At 38.3% G+C, this 26,080-nt stretch overlaps 1 protein-coding gene across 1 annotated transcript in view; it reads left to right on the top strand.

Moving 5' to 3' along the window:
- Window positions 1-26,080, top strand: part of LOC126336288 (Down syndrome cell adhesion molecule-like protein Dscam2) — a 387,422-nt gene that overhangs the window by 176,051 nt on the left and 185,291 nt on the right. Inside the window, exon 11 of the mRNA XM_049999822.1 lies at window positions 14,645-14,784. Within this exon, the coding sequence (XP_049855779.1) occupies window positions 14,645-14,784 (140 nt within the window). The remainder of the gene's footprint in view (window positions 1-14,644; window positions 14,785-26,080) is intronic.

Genomic DNA, 26,080 nt, shown 5'->3' with positions numbered 1-26,080 from the left:
TGTGGCAAGGTCACTGGCCATTTCCTCTCATAGCACCTACATTACCACATGGCTATCCTGGGGCATGGTCACCAAGCCCAGTTGAAGGTTGCCTATCTAATGGCTTCTGGAGCAACAAAATTTTGTTTTCAGTATTTCATATAGTTACTGACCATATTTAAAATGCTGTCGTATTCCACTCATTAACGTTTTCACTGCTACAGATGTACTCTTTGCATTCCATGCTGATGCAGCTTTTGTTGTGGCTGCACTGCTTGCCAAATGCTGGTGCCTGTGCTGAGAGATGGTGTTTTGGCAACTATGAATTTTTCAAGAACTTGATTTTTGCACGTCTTACAATAAAGATCTGAATTTCTTTTTGCTATCCATTATACTTACTGCCCTGGATCAAATTAAGTAAAGAAATGCACAAAATATTAAAGAGTTTACAGAGGTAAATGCACATTGCATAAACTTTGTGTATGGTTGATTGTAGGACATACATTGCCATGAACAAAATACATATAAGATACCAAAATTTTATTTACACGGTGTATACACCCTGGGACAACTGGATTTTCTGCAGAAAGGAGAAAACTGGGAAAAACTCAGGAACTTTGCTATTGGCTGGGTACATCAATAAGAAGTGTCCTATGCTTTGAATATCTGCTCTCGTTTTCTGGTGAGATAACATGATGTTAGCTATGCTTCGCTGATGAAAGGGCATCACAGTGTCAAATTCAGTGCTTTGTAAAGTAATATGCAGTGTTTGGTGGAATTGATATTTATACTTTCATAATACGAACATATGCATTGTATATGTTGTTGCACTTAAAAGGTCTTTCCAAAATGTCGTATTTTCTTGCTGTGTTTTGTTTCCTAAAGTGCCGGGAAGTTCTATGCCGATGTATAAAACCGTTTTTCTTACAGTTCCAAGGTAAAGTATATATACTGTTAGTTAACATGGATAAAGCGTATTTTCACCCAGAAAAATGTGTGTTTTCATCTGGGAAAGTTTTATTTTCACCCGGGTATAAGTGTATTTTTAACTGTGAATTTATTTCGTTGTCCATGTATACACCCTGTATTTAAAATTGACAGTAGAAGGTTATCTCATTTTGTTATTGAGTTTTATATCTAAAGAACAGTTGTGTGTGACTTGCCCATTCTTATTCTACATCTACATCTACATCCACATCCACATCCACATCCATACTCCGCAAGCCACCTGACGGTGTGTGGCCGAGGGTACCTTGAGTACCTCTATCGGTTCTCCCTTCTATTCCAGTCTTGTATTGTTCGTGGAAAGAAGGATTGTTGGTATACCTCTGTGCGGGCTCTAATCTCTCTGATTTTATCCTCATGGTCTGTTAGCATGATATACGTAGGAGGGAGCAATATACTGCTTGACTCCTCGGTGAAGGTATGTTCTCTGTAACGCTTTCGCGATTACTAAATGATCCTGTAATGAAGTGCGCTTCTCTCCGTTGGATCTTCTCTATCTCTTCTATCAACCCTATCTGGTATGAATCTTGTGCACACTGAATCCTGTGATCTAGCAATCATCACATCTCATAAACGATCCAAGGTACAAAAGAAAGTCTTTTTTTTCGTTTTTTGGAAATTATGACACCTAATGAGGCACATATGTTGTATGATAAATACTTGAAACTATTATTCAATGAGATATGGAAGTGTCTCGTCTGCAGCAATGAGGCTGATGGCCCACAGTGCATTCATATGTCCATAGCACTGTAGGAAAACCCAAGTGACACGTGTAGATGTCCAGAACATATGGGAAATGTCGTAGAATGACATGTATACATGCCCATAGCACAGAAGGGGTTAAGAAGTAATCTTCTGTTAAAGCAGGGTGTATACACCCCGGAACAACCAGGAAATCTGGGGAAAATGTAAGAATTTTTCATAATTCTAGTAATTTTTCATTGTTTTTCTTTACTGTTAAATTTTTATAATTTTGGCTGGTAAGAGCTGATACACTAAGAAAGACTTTCACTTTAGATGCAGCTGCAGAATAATATGCAGCAGTAAAACAGAAATGAGAGAATAACACCAAAATAGAACTTTAGTTGCAAAGAAAAGTGTCAAAGACTTTTGGATGGAGACTAAAAAATACTTTGTAACAACAAACTGCTTTTAAACAGTGTAACTTGCAGTTCACAAGACTTTGTCCAAACATGGCATCATTTTGACTTCACATGCTGTACCAAAGATGAAAAGAGCTGTCTATTAACTTTTGGAATTGTTTGATCCACAACATATGAGGCAAACATGACAGTCAAAAAGATAAAATTCATCTCAAGGAGGGAGAACAGGAGATTATGATTTTTCTGTACTGCAGGGTATGTTAACTTCAAAGTTACACCATTTATAAATGTGTAAAGTTTTGCTTTCATTTTGACTGGGCTGTGGATAGGCGAGAGATTGAAGTGTTGACAAGAGATAACTCAGGAAGTTAATGGAACAGATGTATTAACTACTTTTCCTAAAATGCCTCCATCAACCCCAAAAGTGAGGTGACCTAAGGCCAATCAGTGTTGAGTCCAATAACTTATACTATATATTAAACAGTGGTCATTAAGGTATGGCAGCAAAATAAGCTTGTTTTCAGAGAATGAAAACTAGTTTCAAAAGTTGGTCTGCAATTGAAAGGGTGAATAGCCATTCTAGCAGACGAATTAAAGCTTCAACACATTTATCTCATGTCCATTGAATAAATGCAGTTTCAAAAAATCAATACATTGATGAGCTCTCAAAAACACATTGCTATTGGTAAAATTTGTTGTAATAAACTGATGAAATTCGTGATATTGATGGTTAAAGATATACTCGAATTGAAGACATTTGTTTGGAAATGAAGTGTCCTAAAAGAACTAGCTGATAAACCGTTTTTATACACTTCATAACTACCAGAGACGAAGTTACCTTTTAATTCTGTTGCAAATGTGTTAGTCTTTTCTAAGCTTTTTGTTCTAAATGATAGTTTGCTTTACTAGATGACAAAGTTTGAAAATTTATCCACATTTTCATGTTTCATGCTTAATTTTTGTGTGTGTGGGAATGAAAGGGGGGGGGGGGGGGGGGTGAGGGTGGAGAAGACTCTGTACACAACATACTTCTATTAGATTAATAACAGAAGTCTCAGGGAATGGAAAGCAGGAAAAAGTATAAAAAAAACCTGGTACAGAAGCAGATAACCAGAGCCACTTCCTCATCCCCTCAAACCCAGAACCTCTCACAGAAGAACCCCAAAAGTGCCCCACTTGTAACAGAATACTTCCCGGGACTGGATCAGACCTTGAATGTGGCTCTCCAGCAGGGATACGACTTCCTAAAATCCTGCCCCGAAATGAGATCCATCCTTCATGAAATCCTCCCCACTCCACCAAGAGTGTCTTTCCGCCATCCACCTAACCTTCGTAACCTCTTGGTTCATCCCTATGAAATCCCCAAACCACCTCCCCTACCCTCTGGCTCCTACCCTTGCAACCGCCCCCGGTGTAAAACCTGTCCTATGCACCCTCCCACCACCACCTACTCCAGTCCTGTAACCCGGAAGGTGTACACGATCAAAGGGAGAGCCACATGTGAAAGCACCCACGTGATTTACCAACTGACCTGCCTGCACTGTGATGCTTTCTATGTGGGAATGACCAGCAACAAACTGTCCATTCGAATGAATGGACACAGGCAGACAGTGTTTGTTGGTAATGAGGATCACCCTGTGGCTAAACATGCCTTGATGCACGGCCAGCACATCTTGGCACAGTGTTACACCGTCCGAGTTATCTGGATACTTCCCACCAACACCAACCTATCCGAACTCCGGAGATGGGAACTCGCCCTTCAGTATATCCTCTCTTCTCGATATCCGCCAGGCCTCAACCTCCGCTAATTTCAAGTTGCCGCCGCTCATACCTCACCTGTCTTTCAACAACTTCTTTGCCTCTGTACTTCCGCCTCGACTGACATCTCTGCCCTTAACTCTTTGCCTTTAAATATGTCTGCTTGTGTCTGTGTATGTGCGGATGGATATGTGTGTGTGTGTGCGAGTGTACACCTGTCCTTTTTTTCCCCTAAGGGAAGTCTTTCCGCTCCCGGGATTGGAATGACTCCTTACCCTCTCCCTTAAAACCCACATCCTTTCATTTTTCCCTCTCCTTCCCTCTTTCCTGACGAAGCAACTGCCAGTTGCGAAAGCTCGTAATTCTGTGTGTGTGTTTGTGTGTTTTGTTCATGTGCCTGTCTGCCGGCGCTTTCCCGCTTGGTAAGTCTTGGAATCTTTGTTTTTAATATATTTTTCCCATGTGGAAGTTTCTTTCTGTTTTATTTACACATATTCACTAACATTGAATTCTGATTTATCTTTTCTTTATACCAAAAGCATGGACCGAAAGCTAACATTTGAATTTTTTTGGGTACTCCTACACTAGCCACTTTTTCTTTCATTAACAATATTATAGCATAAAAATCTTTGGCTCTTTTAGCAATTTCATCAAATATTTCTTCTCTGTGATCAGAATCTTCAGTACTGCAATCTGATGTCTGGCACATTTTTCTTTTCAATTTTCTAGCTTCTTTTTGCCATACGAAATCTTTTTGTAATTTGGAATGGAGCGATGTTTTAAGGGAGAGCACGTCAAATCATATGAAGTTTTATTTGCAGCCTCAATACCTTGACTGTTTAGTACTGATTCGTGAACTGTCATGTCTGGGTCATTTGCATCACTTTCATTTATATCATTAATTTCTGTTTTCTGTTCACAAATGTGCACAGGTTTTGGCCTTGTTTTACGTAGGTTCTTTTAGCACTTTATTTGCGTTTTTTGAGGGGATTACAACAAGTTCTTTGATGACTTTCAAAAACTTTCAAATAATAGTATCTGTGACGTCCACATGCAGTAACACTTTCTTGGTCTTGTGGAAAGCTTATATTGGATCGCAGCACTTCTATTTTTTTGTCGAGTGTTTACTAAGGTGTAGGTTATCAAATGACAAAGAGCAACTGAGGCCAAATAGACTAATAGTTTCATGCCAGTTATTCTCAACTGTGAATTTCAGCAATTGTTGCATTTTTTCATGCCTATAAAGGTTTTAGACAAAGTACTGCTATCTCAGAACACTTTTTTAATGACTGTGAGCAGGTGATTGGCTGAACACATATGAAAGGAAAAAAAAGTTCTCACAAAAAGTTAACTTGCTGGCCTAGAACGAGTTATACTTAAATATGGTGATTTGATACCGTTGCATGTGAGGCAGTGAGATGGTGAGTGGCTGAATTTTATTAAAAAGACCCTTTACCATCACATCAAAAATTATTTTGATTTCAGCTGTGTGTGTCAGTTAGCAGAAGACCCATTAAAATTTTTATTTTACTAGAAAACTTACAATATAGGGGATTATTTAAGACCAAAATCAGGTTCCCAGCAGGTTGTAAAAATGTGATACAAGCACTTTTCCACATCCCCACAATTTTACTGAAGTCAAAAATTGACATATATTAATATTTTTAAAAAAAAAATTGTTTGTAACTTTAATGCTTCAATAACTGGATATCTGTTAATTGTGAACCTTACTTAACTTCTGTAAAAATTTCCAAATCAAAACCTTCATAAACACCTGAGTTATCGACATTCATGAAGCGTTATGGACATTCATGAAGATAAGTATCATTTTGGATTGACATTCTTGCAGAGCCAAGATATCAGAATACCACTACATTTAAAATATGATATAAAATAAAGTTGTTGTCTGGGATCAAAAATATTTTAAAGAAGTTCCTCTGGTATAGGTATAAGGAAATGTGCGATGTTTTGTGAAAATCCAAGATAGCGCATTACAAATCCTTGAATTATTGCATGTTTTGACTCGGAATGACCCGGAAGCTTTAATAGCTGATACGTCATTATATGAGGATACGTCATTATATGAGGTTTAAGTATAACAGATCATACTAAGAATTATGTGTTTTTTTATACATAATCATTGTGCCATTGCCCTTAAACAGCATACTTTCATAACAGACAAATTATGATACAGAATTACAGAATGCAATATGATGTTTTCCAAGTGCCCCACATTGAATGTTAATGAAAGTCAGTGGCAGATCCTGCAGTTTTTGATAACTCCATGTGTGTCAAAATGATGTCATGTTTGCACAAAGTCTTGTGAACTATAGGTTATCTTTTCAATGAAGATGATGTCACAATTGTTTGCATCTCTAATGGGCCATAGGGAAATATTGTGAAAGATGGTTTAAGAAGTGTTACTTTCAAATTAATTTTCCTTTTACTCAAGATGAATTATGTTCTGTGAGAATTTGCTATCAGTTTCTTAACTCATTGAGCATTTGAATCTCATTCAAAATTTAACACTTTGTGGGCCAGCCAGTTAGAAAAATTTTGAGCCCAGAAAACCATCCATTTATGTCATTATTTAAAATTTTTCTGGCACATTTGTGTTTGATAGATAAAGGGTAATACACTACAGGGTGTATACAATCCAGGACAACCGGGAGATCTGGGAAAAACCTGGGAATTTTTTCATCTGGGAGAAAACCGGGAAGAACCCTGGAATTTTTTAGAATTACAGGAATTTTTCCTTGTTTTAGTTTTCAGTTAAATTTTTGTAACATTCACTGGTAAGAACCAGTACTCTGGCAAAGGATATTACTGTATCCCGCTCCTGCAGAATAACTCTTCAACAATAAGACATAAACGAGAGAAAAAAATTAAAATAACTTAAATCACAAAGGAAATGTGCCATATACAGCAACGACACACAGGGCTCATGCAAGCGTGTACTAACAGCAAAATGTATCAAAAGATTTAGGAAGACTATGCAATGCTTCATAACTACAAATTGCCTCCTATGAGCATGAAATTACAATGGTTTACATGAGATTCGTTTTAGCGGTTATGAGCGGACTCATGCACATGCGCAGTTGAGTCACGTTTGAGCAGTAGATTGTCCCACTTTTGGCAACAGGAATGTGGTTGTTGGCTGTGCAAGCAGTCGCAGCAAGCAGCTAGATGCTACTGGAAAAAGGGGTACCAAATTCATATTCTTGACGAAAAAAAGCTTATTTGACAAAGCGCTTAGTATCCACCGCACATTGGTCTATTGATTATTGATATGATTCTGAAATGCATCCCTGTTGGTTTTTGAACTTCTTTGAACACATCCTCATTGCATCTAGAAATAAACTTTCCTCAGGCAAAAGGGAACGGGGCTATACGAGCTGAGCGTAGTAAAGCCAAACGGATGAATACCATTTGCCATATGATTATGTGGTTGATTGGGTTTGTGAATGATCAGCATTGTTATAATTACTAGCAAAATCCTTAGATTCAGATTACCAGGATGGAAATGAACGACTAACAGGAATAACAGGTGAGAAAGATTACATATTGTCTTCTCGGTGTATCCAAGAAAATGAAATTTTGACAGAAAATTTTTTCCAGGTCGCTATAGTTCTAAGGACCAGTTGTACAATCCCCTGCTAGCAGCCACGTAAGTTCTATTCTGGAAGTAATGCAGAAAACGTGTTGTACAAATACGTAACAGCGCCTAACCGAAGAATAATCATGGGTTAACTAAACTTGTGATTCTACCAGGGTTAGTGAAGTTAATTGGCGAACTAATTTTGACCATGACAGAAATAGCTACACAGTTGGTGATGACAAAATTGTTTGTTAGAATGGGGAAGGAGAAGAAATGGGGACATAATACAAATTATGGAAGAATAAGACGATTCCAAATTTATATAACAATTTCATAATACTACTTTTCGATCTCATGCTTGAGAAACTGGTGCATGTGAATGAAATGTGAGACTGTTTCCTACCATGAAGCTTTTTGCTTGTAGTAGGCCTAACAGGCATTTGATATTGGTACTTTGTGAATTATGTTCTGTCTTGTTATAAAAATGGCCATTTGTGCCAAATCAGTTCTTGTTTATTTGGTGTGTGTTAATAAATTGCTGCAATATTAGAAAGGCCTATTTTGTTTTATCTAGCAGACAGTAACAAAATAGACATAATCAGATCGAGAAACCACACCAGTCTTGGGTAATATTTGTGTTAACAGCTTTTTTCAATATTAGATAACGACATTTCGATTATGTAGCAAAACCTGTGACAAACTTTGCTGAGGTAATAGATTTTTTCACAGAAAGGAAACCACGCCATGTAAAGCTGTAGCAAGATTAAAGAGAAAAAAGGCTGGGAGCTAAGAATTGAAGAAATGTGTACTTCATTGCTTGTCTCTTGTCTTTATTGGTTTTATGTATCCTATATTTAATTTTATGTCACACAAAACGGCAGTTATTTCTGAAGAGTTCTTGTTCTCCTGACTACAAATAATCGCATCCACTATTAATCGTGAGGTGTTTTTTTTTTATATATATAAAAAAAAAAGAGGGCCAGGCTGTCAAACTGATCGACCAATTTCCTGAATGTAGTTTGATGGCATCCGTTACTAAATATACACGTTAAAATTCCACAGAAGGAAATACAGTGACAGAAGAATGCTGTCTATAGAGGAGTGGCACTGCACTGTGGCACCCTTAAGACCAAACAAAATGTCTTACATTTCCTCGAACACATATGTTTTATGTTTCAGACTTTTCAGGAAGACGTGCACTACAAGGTGAACATATTTTTGAAAATTCGATTTTTTTTTTTTTTTTGGGGAGAGGGGGGGGGGGGGGGGGGGGACAAATATTGTAGATCAGAAGATGATGTGCAGAGCAGAGTTTAGCGGGTAGTCTCCATGTGACCCATGTTCACATTTAGTGATTTTGGTGTTTCTCCTTCATTTACTCTCACGTCAAATGAAAACAAAACAGATATCTGTGGCCAGGCGCTATCAAATGAATTACAACACATTCACTAATTACGGAAGGCTAAAATATGTTATTAGTTTCGGATTTTATTTTATTTCCACCTTTCTGACAGCCAAGCACTAATCGCCTTGCAGAACACTGAAGTTATTTTTGTCTGTTTGCTAAAGAAATTGGACTTTTCTTAACCTTTTCAGCAGCGGCAGTCAATGTATTTCAAACGAAATGTTTAATTCCACAGTGCTGGCTAGTTTCGACTGTTCGCAGCATTTCAAATGCACGTTTTCATCTTCTAGCATGTATGGCATTATTTCATAATAAAGAACCAAACGTGATATAATACAGTACTGGTGCTACAAGAAAATTTACATTCCGAAAACCACACTGAAAAAACTTAATATCAGGTCGAGGTCTACTTCATTGGGAATCTGGACATATGAATGCGCACTTTAAGTATGCACTTTAAATGTGCACATTTTATTATGGTTCATGAAATTCCGATGTTCTTGCAGTTTTCTCTGATGTCTTGTTTCCTTTATGACATAATATGTGATCTTTTAATGTTTTACACGTACATACAGGATTCCTATGTCATGGTAGCCATGCAAGTGCGGTGTCACCTATTATCTGTACTCTCTGGGAACTGCTGAAACGAACCTGTTTTTAACAGGTCGCGGGAAAATATTGTGAAAGGTGGTTTGAAAAGTGTTACTTTCAACATAAATATCCTTTAACTTAAGTTGAACTATGTGCAGGAATGTACCATGAATTTCTTAAATCACAGAGTCTTTCAGTCTCATTTAAAAATCAACTCTATGATGAAGAGCCATTTAGAAGAATTTTGAACCAGGAAGGTCAGACATTTATGACTTTATTAAAAATTTTACTGGCGCATTTGTTGATGTATCTTAAACTGTAACACACTCATGCTAAAGCTTAGCTTCTGTTGTAGCCTATTAACCTCAGAGACCAATGTTATATGTGAATCCTTTGCTTTTCTTGTAGCTATGTAACAGTGATGTTTCTGTTGGCTGCCTACATCATGTGTCCTATGCTGTGAATATCTGCTGTCATCGGCTGGTGAGATCACATGACATGAGTAATAACTGGCTTACAAAACCGCATTGCAATCTCGATTTCAATGATTCGGAAAGAAACGTGGTGTTTGGTTTCATTCCAATGTATACTTTTGTAATACGAAAATACGCAGCATGCACGTTGCTGCACATGAAAGATATTTTCTGGCCGTGGAATTCAATGCCCGTGTATAAACCCAAAACCATTCAAAGAATTGATAAGTTTTGCAGGGAAAATAAACTGTCACTTAACATGGAAAAAGTGTGTTTTCACCCGGGAGAAAGTGTATTTTTTACTGGGAAATCGAGGAATTTTTTTTCCTTGTCCATGTATACACCCTGCACTGGACAAGACTAAGTTTCAATCTTAGTTTTCATACTTGTTTTAGTTCTTTTGTATATTACAAATTATGCAGTAAGAATGGCAAAATGTATAATTATCCTCCCAAAAACAAGTGAACAATTTCACTCGTAAATGGCTTGTCTATGGGAAAGACACGGTGCTTGGTGTAACATATATTCAGCCAGGTAATCCATGAAATATTCAGCACATAGCAGTGAAATTTATAATTGTGTTTCTCAGAAATATTCAGGTGCTGTGGTTTAAGCTGTGCTCTTACAATCCTGCCTAACTGCACACTTGGGAAAAAAATTGACAACCATTATTATTTGTTAAAGCATAGTTTTTGTTGTGGCTATGCTGTATGTATATTAATCTAAACCATTAACTTTCGCTATTTGTGTGTTTGCAATACTTATCAGTGATGTTGCTATTGGCTGACTACATCATATGTCCTATGCTCTGAATATCTGCTGTCATTGGCTGGTCAGAGTATTTGACATTTGACATAAGCTGTGATTGGCTGCCAAAAGCACTTCGCAATCTTTACTTCAGTAGTTCAGAAGCTACCATACTGTCTGTGGTGAAATTCATGTTTACACTTTCATAATATCAAACTATGCAGCGTACATGGTGCCACAAATTAAAAATCTCTCCGAAACATATTCTTTTTTTGGTGGGTTTCAACTCCTAAAATTCCCAGAAGGTCTATGCTGGTGTAAAATACCTTCAATGGATTGATGAGTTTTACAGCTCTGGGGGAAAATATATCATCGCTTAACGTGGAAAAAATGTATATTCACGTAGGGTATAGTGTATTTTCACTTGGAAAAAAATGTACACTCCTGGAAATGGAAAAAAGAACATATTGACACCGGTGTGTCAGACCCACCATACTTGCTCCGGACACTGCGAGAGGGCTGTACAAGCAAAGATCACACGCACGGCACAGCAGACACACCATGAACCGCGGTGTTGGCCGTCGAATGGCGCTAGCTGCGCAGCATTTGTGCACTGCCGCCGTCAGTGTCAGCCAGTTTGCCGTGGCATACGGAGCTCCATCGCAGTCTTTAACACTGGTAGCATGCCGCGACAGCGTGGACTTGAATCGTATGTGCAGTTGACGGACTTTGAGCGAGGGCGTATAGTGGGCATGCGGGAGGCCGGGTGGACGTACCGCCGAATTGCTCAACACATAGGGCGTGAGGTCTCCACAGTACATCGATGTTGTCGCCAGTGGTCGGCGGAAGGTGCACGTGCCCGTCGACCTGGGACCGGACCGCAGCGACGCACGGATGCACGCCAAGACCGTAGGATCCTACGCAGTGCCGTAGGGGACCGCACCGCCACTTCCCAGCAAATTAGGGACACTGTTGCTCCTGGGGTATCGGCGAGGACCATTCGCAACCGTCTCCATGAAGCTGGGCTACGGTCCCGCACACCGTTAGGCCGTCTTCCGCTCACGCCCCAACATCGTGCAGCCCGCCTCCAGTGGTGTCGCGACAGGCGTGAATGGAGGAACGAATGGAGATGTGTCGTCTTCAGCGATGAGTCGCTTCTGCCTTGGTGCCAATGATGGTCGTATGCGTGTTTGGCACCGTGCAGGTGAGCGCCACAATCAGGACTGCATACGACCGAGGCACACAGGGCCAACACCCGGCATCATGGTATGGGGAGCGATCTCCTACACTGGCCGTACACCTCTGGTGATCGTCGAGGGGACACTGAATAGTGCACGGTACATCCAAACCGTCATCGAACCCATCGTTCTACCATTCCTAGACCGGCAAGGGAACTTGCTGTTCCAACAGGACAATGCACATCCGCATGTATCCCGTGCCACCCAACGTGCTCTAGAAGGTGTAAGTCAACTACCCTGGCCAGCAAGATCTCCGGATCTGTCCCCCATTGAGCATGTTTGGGTCTGGATGAAGCGTCGTCTCACGCGGTCTGCACGTCTAGCACGAACGCTGGTCCAACTGAGGCGCCAGGTGGAAATGGCATGGCAAGCTGTTCCACAGGACTACATCCAGCATCTCTACGATCGTCTCCATGGGAGAATAGCAGCCTGCATTGCTGCAAGAGGTGGATATACACTGTACTAGTGCTGACATTGTGCATGCTCTGCTGCCTGTGTCTATGTGCCTGTGGTTCTGTCAGTGTAATCATGTGATGTATCTGACCCCAGGAATGTGTCAATAAAGTTTCCCCTTCCTGGGACAATGAATTCACGGTGTTCTTATTTCAATTTCCAGGAGTGTATTTTTAGCCAGCAAATCCAGGAAAAATCACCTTGATAACATTTATTACAAAAAGTAAAAGTATTACAGGTATAAAGTATTATAGGTGTATGTGTTTGAACATAGAATAACTTACGACGCACATACTACCCATACTGTATTCATCCAATATTTGAGAGTCAGAGCACTTTGTGACTTTGCAACCAACCTTACATGTAATATCAACTCTTGCTTAACGCTTACATGCTTAATGTCAAATATTTACAACATTATTATGAAAAGGAAAGTTTGCTACTCACCAAATAGTGGAGATGTTGAGTTGCAGACAGGCACAACAAAAAGACTTTGGACAAGTAAGTGTCCAGCCAAAATGCCTTCTTCTGAATTAAACAGCTTATACATGCACATAATGGCACAAACACAACTCACACACATGACCGCTGTCTCTGGCTGCTGAGGTCAAACTGCAGTCTTGTATTTCATGTTCATTACAGTCTTGCACATCATACCCCATTCCTACTGGCACATGCTCTCAAAGTGTTAGAACAGATCTTTGACAAATAAGTGAGATGGTTCTCTAGTACAAAACATGGCTGCTCACAATATAATATTCCAATAGTGGAAGAAATCTTCCCCCTGAAGAAATTTTCATCTGAAGTCCCAGGTGTTCTGCATGCAGACATGCACTGCAACTTGACATATCAGATCACAATGAATGGTAATTATTGCACAAGGAACTGCAGTACCACACTTAAAACACTCAGGTAGTGCAAAACCTGAATGGGGATTACTTCTGTTTCTGAGAATTTTTGAAACTCGTCAATGACAACCCAGGCCTGTGCAACAATCTGATCATGAGCGATGAGACTATTTTTTATGCATCAGACTTTGTTAACAAGCAAAACTTAGGTACCGATCATGTGAAAATCCTGAAATGCTTCATAAAACATCACTTCTCAGTCAGACACTGGCAGTGTGGTATGGCATATTGTTTGTAATAATAAGGCCGTTCTTTTTTAAGATGATTACAGTAGTTCTGTAACTGTGAATACAGAATGTTATCTTCACAGGTTGATCTGTTTTGTAGTGCAAAAGCTTTCTGATCTCCCTTCAACTGAAAACACACCTCCCAACAAGGGGGGACCATGTGCCATATCTCACAGCATTCCATTAATGTGCTAGAAAACATTTTTCCTGGTCATGTCATCTCCGAGAGAGGGGACATTTCCTGGCCTCCGATCCCCTGACCTTTCAGCATGTGATTTTTTTCTTTAGGGTCATTTCAGATCCCACATCTTTTAATGTTACCAATCACACAACATCCAGCAACCAAAGGATTGAATTTAGGAGGAAGCTGATTCAATTCCAGTGCCAATCCTGCAAGATGTGATGTCTAACTTCTGTAAAGGACTTGAAATGAGTTTGAAGGAAAATGGTGACCAGCTACATGAGGTCATTTTCAAGTAATTGGCATTTCAAATTGCAAACATTGTAAATTCATGTTATTTGATTTTATATCACTGTGAATAAATTTGCATCACGGGTGGAGGTTTCAAAATGTTCTGTTCCATGGCCATGCCTATTATAATTGCTGTATCTCCAACAATCATACTTTGTGACACATCACATATCCTTGTATGATGCCTCCGTGATGGTTTGTAGAGACCTTGATGTGTCGAGTAGAAAATTAAGCAAATTTATTTACATTTGGTCATAGGTTTCTAACTTTCTCCTACACATATGCTGGGAGCTTGTTAGAGATTTTACTGTCAGAATATCAAACTATTTTCTGAATTTGAGACAGGTACTAAAAATCTTAATATCCAATTACAGTTCATGTTTTTATGTTCCTTTAATTTTTAGGCTGTTCTGATGTCAAAGAGTAGTGTTTGTGTTAATATTGTTCAAGAGGTGCCTGTATTATGTTTGGTTGTATTTTGGTTCCCAGTGTATGTCACAGAAACATTTATGCAACCATCTACCTGGAATGGTGTATTCAGCTAATAACTTAGTAATCATTTTGGGACCACATTTTCAGTAGTTTCTGCTCTGTCCGCCTTGGATACTTTTGCTTGTCACTGGTAGAAGTTTTGAAATGATGCACCAGTTATTATCTTTTTCTAATTTACTCATAATACAAATATAGTTCCAGGAGCACCAGCTGACATAAAAGCTCTTGTAATGGATTCAAAGACTGTGTTGATTTCTTGGAAGCCACCACTGCATCCGAATGGAAGAATAAGAAAATATAAGGTTTATGTTCGATCATTTGATGGTTTTAGTCTGGTGAGTATATTCTACTGAATGTTACAGTATTATTAAAAACATAGTGATAGCCAAAGTATTTTTTTAATTTTTTAGTGGGGTTGTATTTCTTGCTAACCCAAGGCATGGCAACTGCTCATACAATTTGATCAAAATGAAATATATATTGTTACAGATTGTTCTTGTTATTGTCTTCATGGGTGGTGGCAGTCCTAGTGGTTGTTTTGCATTTATTACTGATGTAATTGAGATTTAGAGGTAAATAATGGCCACAGAATGAATATTAGATATAGTGCGGTAAATGCTCCCTGCGGAAGACCCAGATACAAGACCCCGGGGTGGATGTCCACCAACACAGTTCTTCCTGTTCCAGTCCTGTCACAGGCTATCCTACCCCATCAGAGGCCGGTCCACTTGTGAAAGCAGCCATGTTGTGTACCAGCTCTTCTGCAATCAGTGCTCAGCCTTTTATATCAGTATTACTACCAACCAGCTATCCACCAGGAATAATGGCCATTGTCAGTCTGTGGCCAAAAGCAAAGTGGACCACCCTGTGGCAGAACATACAGCAGAACATAATATGCTTGACTTCAGTGGGTGCTTCACAACCCAGGCCATCTGGATCCTGCCATCCACTACCAGTTATGCGATACTTTGTGACAACAAATGCTTTCAATGAACATGATCTCACACCTATTTAAATTAGGTTTGTTTGAGCAGTTTGGGCTCGTGTATGTGCACAGCTGAAATCACATACAATGTGCTCCTTCTCTTTCTCCTGGGAATTTGATACATGGCTGTTAGCTGTTTAAGCATTCTTAGCAAGCAGCCAGATGCTACCTGGAAAAAATTTTCGGGCATGTCCAAGATGCCAAATTCGCATGTGTGCAGAGCAATCTTAGCTGAAAGTGAGGGGTGTGAGGGTACTCTCCACATGACAAATGTATAAGTTTCATGATTTTGCTGTTTTCTCTCCACGTACAGCTCTCACATCAAATTAAAACCAAATGGATTTCTGTGGCTTTGAGATATTACATAATTTTGGAAGACTAAAATATTTTATTAGTTTCAGTTTTCTGATTTTATTTTATTTCCAATTTATTTGTAATCAAGCATTAATTACTGAGCAGAACAATGAAGTTATTTTTGTCAGTTTGCTAAGGAAATTTGCTTTCATTATTGTTTTCCACAGAGGCAATAAATTTATTTGAAATGAAGTCTTTCATTTCACACTGTTGGCTAGTTTTAATTGGTCACTGAATTTCAAATGCACAGTTTTCTCTTCAGGCATGTATGGCATTATGCTGTAACAAAGAACAAAACATAAGATAATACAATAATGGTACTCCAAGAAAATTAGCATACTGAAAACCATACTGGAAAGCTTAATATCAGGTAGAGGCCTACTTCATTGTGAATTTGGATGTAGGAATGCGCAGTTTAAGACTAATATTAATCTTTGCATGGTTTACAAAATTCCGATGCTCTTGAAGTATTTTTGATGTCTTGTTTCTTTTAACATAATGTAAGTTCTCTTAATGATATATGTGTACGACCATATCTTAATGTTCTTACCAAGCGGGAAAGCGCTGGTAGACAGGCACAATAAAATAACACACAAACACACACACAAAATTTCTAGCTTTCGCAACCAACGGTTGTTTCTTCAGGAAAGAGGAAAGGAGAGGGAAAGACGAAAGGATGTGGGTTTTAAGGGAGAGGGTAAGGAGTCATTCCAATCGCGGGAGCGGAAAGCCAAGTATAAAACATAAAGCATATGCTCAGTAACACCTGTTTCCGACACTCACTGGAAACTGTTTAAATGAATCTATTTCTAACAGGTTGTGGTAAAGTATTGTGAATGGTGGTTTGAGAAGCTCTACTTTCAAAGTAAATTTCCTTTTACAGAAGATGAATTATGTTATGCAATGAATTTATTGAAGCACAGAGTTTTTTACTCTCATTCTAAAGTTAACACTTTGAGAACCAGTCTACAGGAAAAGATGGCGCCGAATGAAAAGTGTAACGACACGTCTGTCTCTAAAAAGGAAAAAATGAGCGGTTCTACTTGTAAGCAATGCAGAAAGCGTGTGATAAAAGGAATCTTATGCGTAAAGTGTAATTTTTGGCTTCATGAGAAGTGCGCAAAAGTGAACCTGAAATTCATTAGTGACGAAGTTCCGTGGACATGCACCGACTGTTTACAGTGGGAAACATCAGAACTTGTAAGTACCATAAAGTCAAAAGAAGAAATAATTAAAGTGCTTCAAAGTGATATCGGAACTCTCAAAAAAGAGATTCAGTCTCTGAAAGAAGAAAACGCAAAGCTAAAAAGCGAATCGACAAGCTGTGTATGTGGAAACCCATTACAGAATCAAACAAACAAATGGGAGGACTCGTGCGCAAATTTCGCTGCCGGGCAAAAAACAAAACCATGTGCACATTCTGGCAACAACAGTGGCAGAAAGCGAAACATGTGGAAATTCCGTAAACTCACGCGTGCAAACTCCGTTACTGAGAAGTAAACAAACCTGTGTAAGTTCGTATGTGCAAATCCCAGTGAAAACAGTGGCGGAAAACGAATCGTGCGGTAAATCTAAAAGTAAATGTAACTGGAAAACTGTGACGTATAAGAAAAAAGATAAATGTGAAAGCAATCCAGCAAAACAGATCTTCAAAAGTGATTTCTTTGTGATTGGCGACTCGATATTAAAAAATGTGGTGGTTCCGAACTGTAAAGTCGATGTTCGCCCTGGAATTCGACCACATCAGATTGTGAAACATTTCAATAACATTAGGAACACTGAAAAATCCAACCAAAACAACAACGATTCCAACACAAACTTTAAAGGTGTGATAAGTCACGTAGGGACCAACTCTCTTAGAAGCAGCAGACAAGAAGAAATCATAAATGATATTCGTAATGTAATTCGGTCTGCCAAAGATTTGTATACAAACTCCAGAATTGTTATCAACGGAATTCTACAAAGAAGATCGGTGAGTAACGCGTATATAAACAAAATAATCACTGGCATCAGGGAACAGTGCGACGAACTTGGCGTTGTATTTGTTGACCCAAATAAATTTCTTGATGACAAATGTCTCGGTAGGGATGGCTTGCACCTAAACAGACTAGGTACAATTACTTTCAGCAAAATGCTCCTGGACTTATGTAAAATTATAAAAAATAAGGGAAACTAATACAGTCTGCAGGGGGTGACTATCCAAGAATACCATATGCAAACAAAAAACACAAGTATAATCGTAATAAAGAAGCAATTGAACCAACACAGAACGACATTAAAACGAAAAAAAGTTGGAATGCAAATAGTGTTAGCAAAAATTACTTAACAGTTGTTCACCAAAATATATGTTCCCTAGCAAACAAGACCCAACAGCTAGAAGTGGAGCTGGAGTCTACAGAGTGCTCATTTGTTTGTCTCACTGAGCATTGGTGCAATGAGGCTGAAATTAATCAATTAGTTTTGCAGTCTTATAATTTAGTGTGTGCATACTGTAGGACTTCTATGAAGTGTGGAGGGTGTTGTATTTGTGTAAAACAAAATTATCAGTATAAGACCAGAAGCGACTTATGTGTAATCAGTGAAGAGCAACATTTTGAACTGGCAGCAGTTGAAATCAGAGACAAATACAGGTGTAGGAATTTGATTATCTTATGTATATACAGATCTCCTAGTGGAGACTTCAACATCTTTCTCTCTAAACTTAATCATGTTCTTGACAAGATATCCACTCCAAAGAACCACATTCTCATATGTGGAGACCTAAATGTAGATAAACTGAATCCTGATGCTACATGGGACTCATTACTAAGTCTTGCTCAAAGTTTCAATCTAGTTCAAATGGTTAACAGTGCAACAAGAATAACAAAATACTCAAAGACAGCTGTTGATCAGATATTAACAGATTTAGGCAAAGAAAACTGTGAGGTGGTGGTAGCAGAGCTAGGATTATCTGATCACTCAGGTCAAATCATTACTATAAAAGTGGCTCCAGAAGAAACAAAGAAAAGGCATATTTACAGAGGAATTTTTTCTAAACAAAGTAGATATGAGTTTGCCAAACAGATAGCAGGACTAACATGGGACTCAGTATACTGAGAGGTAGATGCAAATGAAAAATTCAAAAATTTCATGACATTGTTTAAATTAAATTTTGAAGAAACATTTCCCAAAGTGTTATGTCCATTATCAACAGCAGGAAAAAACCAGTGGGTCACAAAAGGCATCAAAAAATCGTCTGAAACACTAAAGTACATGAGCTCCATTAAACACAGACAAACTAATCCTGCTTTCTCACTCTTTTATAAAAGATACAGGAAAACATATAGGAAAATATTGCTTGCAGCAAAGAGAGCTCATAACTCCAAACTGATGCTCTCTGCTGAAAACAAAAATAAGGCAGTATGGAAAATTGTAAAACAGGAAATTGGTACCAGGAAAGTGAATCTTTCAAACCTGAAAATCAAAGAGGAAGGGACTGTAATAAAAGACCCAATATATTTGGCAAACTATATAAATGATTTGAAACTTCCTGGCAGATTAAAACTGTGTGCCCGACCGAGACTCGAACTCGGGACCTTTGCCTTTCGCGGGCAAGTGCTCTACCAACTGAGCTACCGAAGCACGACTCACGTCCGGTACTCACAGCTTTACTTCTGCCAGTATCCGTCTCCTACCTTCCAAACTTTACAGAAGCTCTTCTGCGAACCTTGCAGAACTAGCACTCCTGAAAGAAAGGATACTGTGGAGACATGGCTTAGCCACAGCCTGGGGGATGTTTCCAGAAATCTGCCAGGAAGTTTCATATCAGCGCACACTCCGCTGCAGAGTGAAAATCTCATTCTATATAAATGATTATTTTAGTAGCATAGGAAAAAAATTACAGGAAAATTTTTTAACAGCCCCTCAGGTCAAAAAGCCAAATAATGGTGTATCACACTCGATGGTGTTATTCCCTACAACACAGGAAGAAGTCTACAAAGCAGTCAGCAAACTGAAAAACAAAAACCCAGCTGGTCTGGATGAAGTCCCCATTTTTATAATTAAGGACTGTATCAAGAGCCTACTTCCACCTTTAGTTGATATTATAAATCAATCTTTCAAGCAGGGCTACTTTCCAGACTATTTAAATATGCTAAATTACTACCTCTCTTCAAAAAAGGTGATGCAGAAAAAATTGAAAATTATAGGCCAATTTCTCTACTCTCATGCTTTGCAAAAATATTAGAAACTATTATGAAAGATAGGCTAATGAATTATTTAAATAAATACAACTTACTGTCTGTTGACCAGTTTGGATTTTGATCAGGGAAAAGCACATAATCAGCAACAGCACACTTCACAAAACACATTCTAGAAGTGTTAGATAAAGGGAACTACACAACAGGTATATTTCTTGATCTAACTAAAGCGTTTGATACAGTAGACCACAACATATTGTTAAATAAGTTAGATGAACTGGGAATAAGGGGACTTGTGAAAAAGTGGTTCCAGTCATATCTAAAAAATAGAAGACAGATAACTGAAATCTCACATATTTCAAGTCGCTCAAACTATATTGTAAAGTATACTTCAGACCCAAATTATGTAAATATAGGTATCCCACAGGGTAGTGTCCTTGTCCCAATACTATTCCTCATTTACATAAATGACTTCCCACAGAGCATCAAGCATGGACAAACAATATTGTTTGCAGATGACTCAAATGTACTAATCAATGACAAATCACCAGATGCACTGAAAGAAAAAGCCGAACAAACACTAAACAGTGTACGTGAGTGGGCATCCAATAATAAACTAACACTAAATTAAAAAAAAAAAAAAAAGCAAATGCTGTAAACTTCTATGTCTGCAAAAAAACCACACTATAACAACTTTAAGTTAAACGATGAAACTATAGAATGTGTAGACTACACAAAATTTCTTGGTATGCATGTTGATAATCAGTTAAAGTGGGAGGAACATATTAAAATACTTAGTAACAGAATCGCTACAGCATGCTATGCTCTCAGAATTCTGACTGCAGTGTGTGATACTACATGATTCAGATCCGTATATTTTTCTTATATCCACTCTGTTATTACCTATGGAATAATATTTTGGGGAGTCAACAGTAAAAATATTCAAATAGTTTTCAAATTACAGAAAAGAGCAATTCGTATAATAACCAAGAATGGCAGTAGGGCTCAATGGCTTGAACATTTCCAAAAGCTGGAAATCCTAACTGTCCCCTGTGAATACATTTTTCAAAGTATTATGTATGTAAAGAAAAATATTGACTGCTATGTTAAAAATTCTTTAGTACACAGCTATGGAACCAGAAACCAATACAATCTGCATCTAGAGAGAAAAAATAAAGTTAAAACGCAGCAGAGCTTGTTGTACAATGCTGTTAAATTGTATAATAAATTACCCCAAAATATAAAAGATATTGACACAATTGGACAGTTCAAAACAAAACTAAAAAAATTTTTATTAAATAAAAGTTATTATGCAGTAACGGACTATCTGAATTAAAACATGTAGTGAAATTAAAGTAGTCTGCATTGTAATACATGAGGAAATAATTAAAATACGAAATCCAAAATTTTACAGTACTATAAGAAAATTACATAAGGATATAAAACTAATGTAACATACTTTAAAAATTTGTGTAAATATTAATTTTATGTGCATAATTTGTAGGTATATTGTATTGTATATGATTTTGCTGACGAAATCCATACAATGTAAATTGTTACATGGATTAATAAAGAAATCAAATCAAATCAAATCCTAAAAACTTTCTGACCAAGAAGACCAGACATTTATGTTATTGTCTAAAATTTTACTGGTCATTTGTGTTTGATGTATCTTAAAGAGCAACACAGGTAGAAAAGATGAATATTATATGTAGGAGCTTAGGTTTTCTTGTAGCTATACTATATGTATATTTAATTTAAACCATTAACTTTTCCTGTTTATGGGTTCACGCTACTTAATAGTGATGTTGCTTTTGGCTGTCATCACATGCCAAAATGCTTTGTGTTGTTGCTGGGTTTTGTTTCTCAAAGTGCCAGGAAGTTCTATGCCAGTGTATGAAAACCCTTACCATTCAAAGGATTTGATTAGTTTTACAGTTCTGAGGGAAAGTATACTGCCACTTAACATGGAAAAAGTATGTTTTCACATGGAAATAATTGTATTTGCACCCAGGGACCAGTGTATTTTCACAATGGCAAATGTGCATCTTCACCCACAAAAAAGTGTATTTTGAAACAAGAAATCCGCAAAAAATCTGAAAAAATTTTTTCCTTGTTCCATACACACCCTGAGAACTTAATTTATTGCGTTCAATGTTATAACAAATATTGCCTGATAGTGAAAGGGAAGCATCCCCCCTCCCCTCTCCCCCATGGACCTTACTGTTAGTGGGAAGGCTTGCGTGTCTCAGCATTACAGATAGCCCTACTGTAGGTACAACCACAATGGAGGGGTATCTGTTAAGAGGCCAGAGAAACGTGTGGTTTCTGAAGAGGGGCAGCAGCCTTTTCAGTAGCTGCAGGAGCAACAGTCTGGATAATTGACTGATCTGGCCTTGTAACATTAAGCAAAACAGTCTTGCTGTGATGGAACTGCAAACAGCTGAAAGTAATGGGAAAACTACAGCCATAATTCTTCTTGAGGCTGTGCAGGTTTAGTGTATGGTTAAATTACGATTGTGTCCTCTTCGGTAAAATATTCCAGAGGTAAAATAGTCCCCCGTTGGGATCTCCAGGCAGAGAATATTCAGGAGGATGTCGTTATGAGGAGAAACAAAACTGGCATTCTACAGAGCAGGGTGCGGAGTGTAAGATCCCTTAATCAGGCAGGTAGGCTAGAAAATTTAGAAAGGGAAATCAGTTTGAAGTTAGATATATTGGGAATTAGTGAAGTTTGGTGCAGGAGGAATAAGACTTCTGGTCAGGTAAATATAGGGTTACAAATACAAAATCAATTAGGGGTAATGCAGGAGTAGGCTCATTAATGAATAAAAAATAGGAATGTGGATAAGCTACTATATACAGCATAATGAACACATTATTGTAGCCAAGTTAGACACAAAGCCCATGCCTACCACAGTAGTACAAGTTTACATGCCAACTAGCTCGACAGATGATGAAGAGATTGAAGAAAAGTATGGAGAGAAAAAGAAATTATTCAGATAGTGAAGGGGACAAAAATTTAATAGTCATGGAGGACTGGAATTCGCTAGTAGAAAAAGGAAGAGAAGGAAAAGTAGTAGGTGAATATGGAATGGGGATAAGGAATGAAAGAGGAAGCTGCATGGTAGAATTTTAATCACAGCATAACTTAACCATAGCTAACACTTGGCTTAAGAACCATGAAGAAAGGCTGTATACGTGGAAGAGGCCTGGAGACACTGGAAGGTTTCAGATAGATTATACAATGGTAAGACAGAGATTTAGGACCCAGGTATTAAATTGTAAGTCATTTCCATGGGCAGACGTTGACTCTGACCACAATTCATTGTTTATGAACTGTAGATTAAAACTGAATAAACTGCAAAAAGGTGGGAATTTAAGGAGATGGGATGTGGATAAACTGAAAGAACTGCAGAGTTTCAGAGAGAGCATTAGGGAGTGATTGACAAAAACAAGGGAAAGAAATACAGTAGAAGAAGAATGAGTAGCTTTAAGAGATGAAATAGTGAAAGCAGCAGAGGATCAATTACGTAAAAAGATGAGGGCTAGTAGAAATCCTTGGGTAACAGAGGAGATATTGAAATAATTTATGAAAGGAGAAAATATAAAAATGCAGTAAATTAAGCTGGCAAAAAGGAATACAAACTTCTCAAAAATAGATCAACAGGAAGTGCAAAATGGATAAGCAGAGATGGCTAGAGGACAAATGTAAGGATGTAGAGGCATGTATCACTAGGGGTAAGATAGATACTGCCTACGGGAAAATTAAAGAGACCTTTGGAGAAAAGATAGCCACTTTATGAATATCAAGAGCTCAGATGATAAAGCAGTTCTAAGCAAAGAAGGGAAAGCAGAAAGTTGGAAGGATTATGTGGAGGGTCTGTACATGGGTGATGTTCTCGATGCAATATTATGGAAATGGAAGAGGACATAGGGGAAAATGAAATCGGAGATACGATACTGCATGAAGAGTTTGACAGAGCACTGAAAGACCTGAGTCGAAACAAGGCCCTGAAGTAGACAACATTCCATTAGAGCTACTGATGAACTTGGGAGAGCCAACCCTGAGAAATCTCTACCATCTGGTGAACAAGATGTATGAGACCGGTGAAATACCCTCAGACTTCAAGAAAAATATAATTATTCCAATCCCAAAGAAAGCAGTTATTTACAGGTGCGAAAATTATCAAATTATCAGTTTTGTAAGTCACAGTTTCAAAATACTGAACCTTTGCAGTTTGGTCCCTTTAATCTATAAACCAACCAACCAACCAAAATACTGACATGGATGGAAAAACTGGCAGAAGTTGACCTTCGGGAAGATCAGTTTGGTTTCCATAGAAGTGTTGGAACACATGAGGCAGTACTGACCCTATGACTTATCTTAGAAGATACATTAAGGAAAGGCAAACATATGTTTCTTGTATTTGTAGACCTAGAGAAAGCTTTTGACATTGTTGGCTGGAATACTGGAATACTCTCTTTCAAATTCTTAAGTTGGCAGGGGTCAAATCTAGTGAGCAAAAAGCTATTTACATTTTGTACAGAAACCAGGTGGTAGTTACCGGGGTATGAAAGGGAAGCAGTGAGTGGAAGGGTGTGAGATAGGGTTGTAGCCTATCCCCAATGTTACTCAATCTATATGTTGAGCAAGCAGTGAAGGAAACAAAAGAAAAAAATTGGATTTGGAATTAAAATCCATGGAGAACAAGTAAAAATTTGAGGTTTGCCAATGACATTTTAATTCTGTCAGAGACAGCAAAGGACATGCAAGAAAAGTTGAATGGAATGGACAGCATTTTCAAAGGAAGACATAAGATGAAAATGAACAAAAGCAAAACGAGGATAATGAAATGTCTAATTAAAACCAGGTGATGCTGAGGGAATTAGATTAGGAAATGAGACACTTAAAGTAGTAGATGATTTTTTTCTATTTAGGGAGCAAAATAACTGATGATGGTTGAAGTAGAGAGGATATAAAAAGTAGACTGGCAATGACAAGGAAAATGTTTTTGGAGAAGAGAAATTTGTTAACATTGAGTATAGATTTAAGGATCAGGAAGTCTTTTCCAAAAGTATTTGCGTGGAGTGTAGTCAGGTACGGATGTGAATCATGGACAATAAAAATTTAGACAGGAAGAGAATAGAAGCTTTTGAGGTGTGGTGCTACAGAAGAATGCTAAAGGTTAGATGGGTAGATCACATAACTAATGAGAAGGTACTGAACAGAATGGGGGAGAAGACAAGTTTGTGGCACAACTTGACTAGAAGAGGGGATAGGTTGGTAGGACATGTTCTTAAGGAGCAAGGTGTCACCAAGTTAGTATTGGAGAGCAGCATGGAGGATAAAAATCATGGAGGGAGAGGATGAGATGAATACACTAAGCAGATTCAGAAGGATGTAGGGTGGAGTAGTTACTTGGAGATGAAGAAACTTGCACAGGATCGAGTAGCATGGAGAGCTGCATCAAAGCAGTCTCCAGACTGAAGACAGCAACAACAGTGCAAGGGAGACAGTCATGTTCTTCTGTCATGTATACATTCTAGAAGCACAGACACATTTCAGTAAATATAAAATGCAAATGATAATTAATTGAAACCCTCAGCTGCTGACAGGGGTTATTGATATACATAGATGATATACCTGAAAATGTGTACCCCGACCGGGACTCAAACCCGGGATCTCCTGCTTACATGGCAGACACTCTATCCACCTGAGCCACCGAGGACACAGATGAATAGTGCAACTGCAGGGACTTATCCCTTGCATGCTTCCTGTGAGACCCATATTCCCAACTGTCCACAATCTACATATGTAATGTACCTAATAGGTATTTGCCCATCCACTCATAACTCGTGCACACTAAGGTGAGAATTCCCATAAGAGTTCGGGCAACGTGTCGGGTTGCCCCAGTCAGGGCACACATTTACAGCTGTCCCCATCAAGGTATATCAACAATACCTGCCGGCTGCTGAGGGTTTCAGTTAATTATCATTTATTCTATAGAAGCTGCACAGTAATCAATGATACCTGTTCTTTTGAGAACAGTTACTATCTTCATAAATATACAGTGTGGTATTTGGCAAACTATTGGCAGGGAAGGCAACAGA

Source organism: Schistocerca gregaria, chromosome 2 (genome assembly GCF_023897955.1).
Source record: "Schistocerca gregaria isolate iqSchGreg1 chromosome 2, iqSchGreg1.2, whole genome shotgun sequence".
Taxonomy (NCBI): Eukaryota; Metazoa; Arthropoda; class Insecta; order Orthoptera; family Acrididae; genus Schistocerca; species Schistocerca gregaria.
The sequence above is the reverse complement of the archived record's forward strand: the minus strand, read 5'-3'. Positions and strand labels throughout refer to the sequence as shown.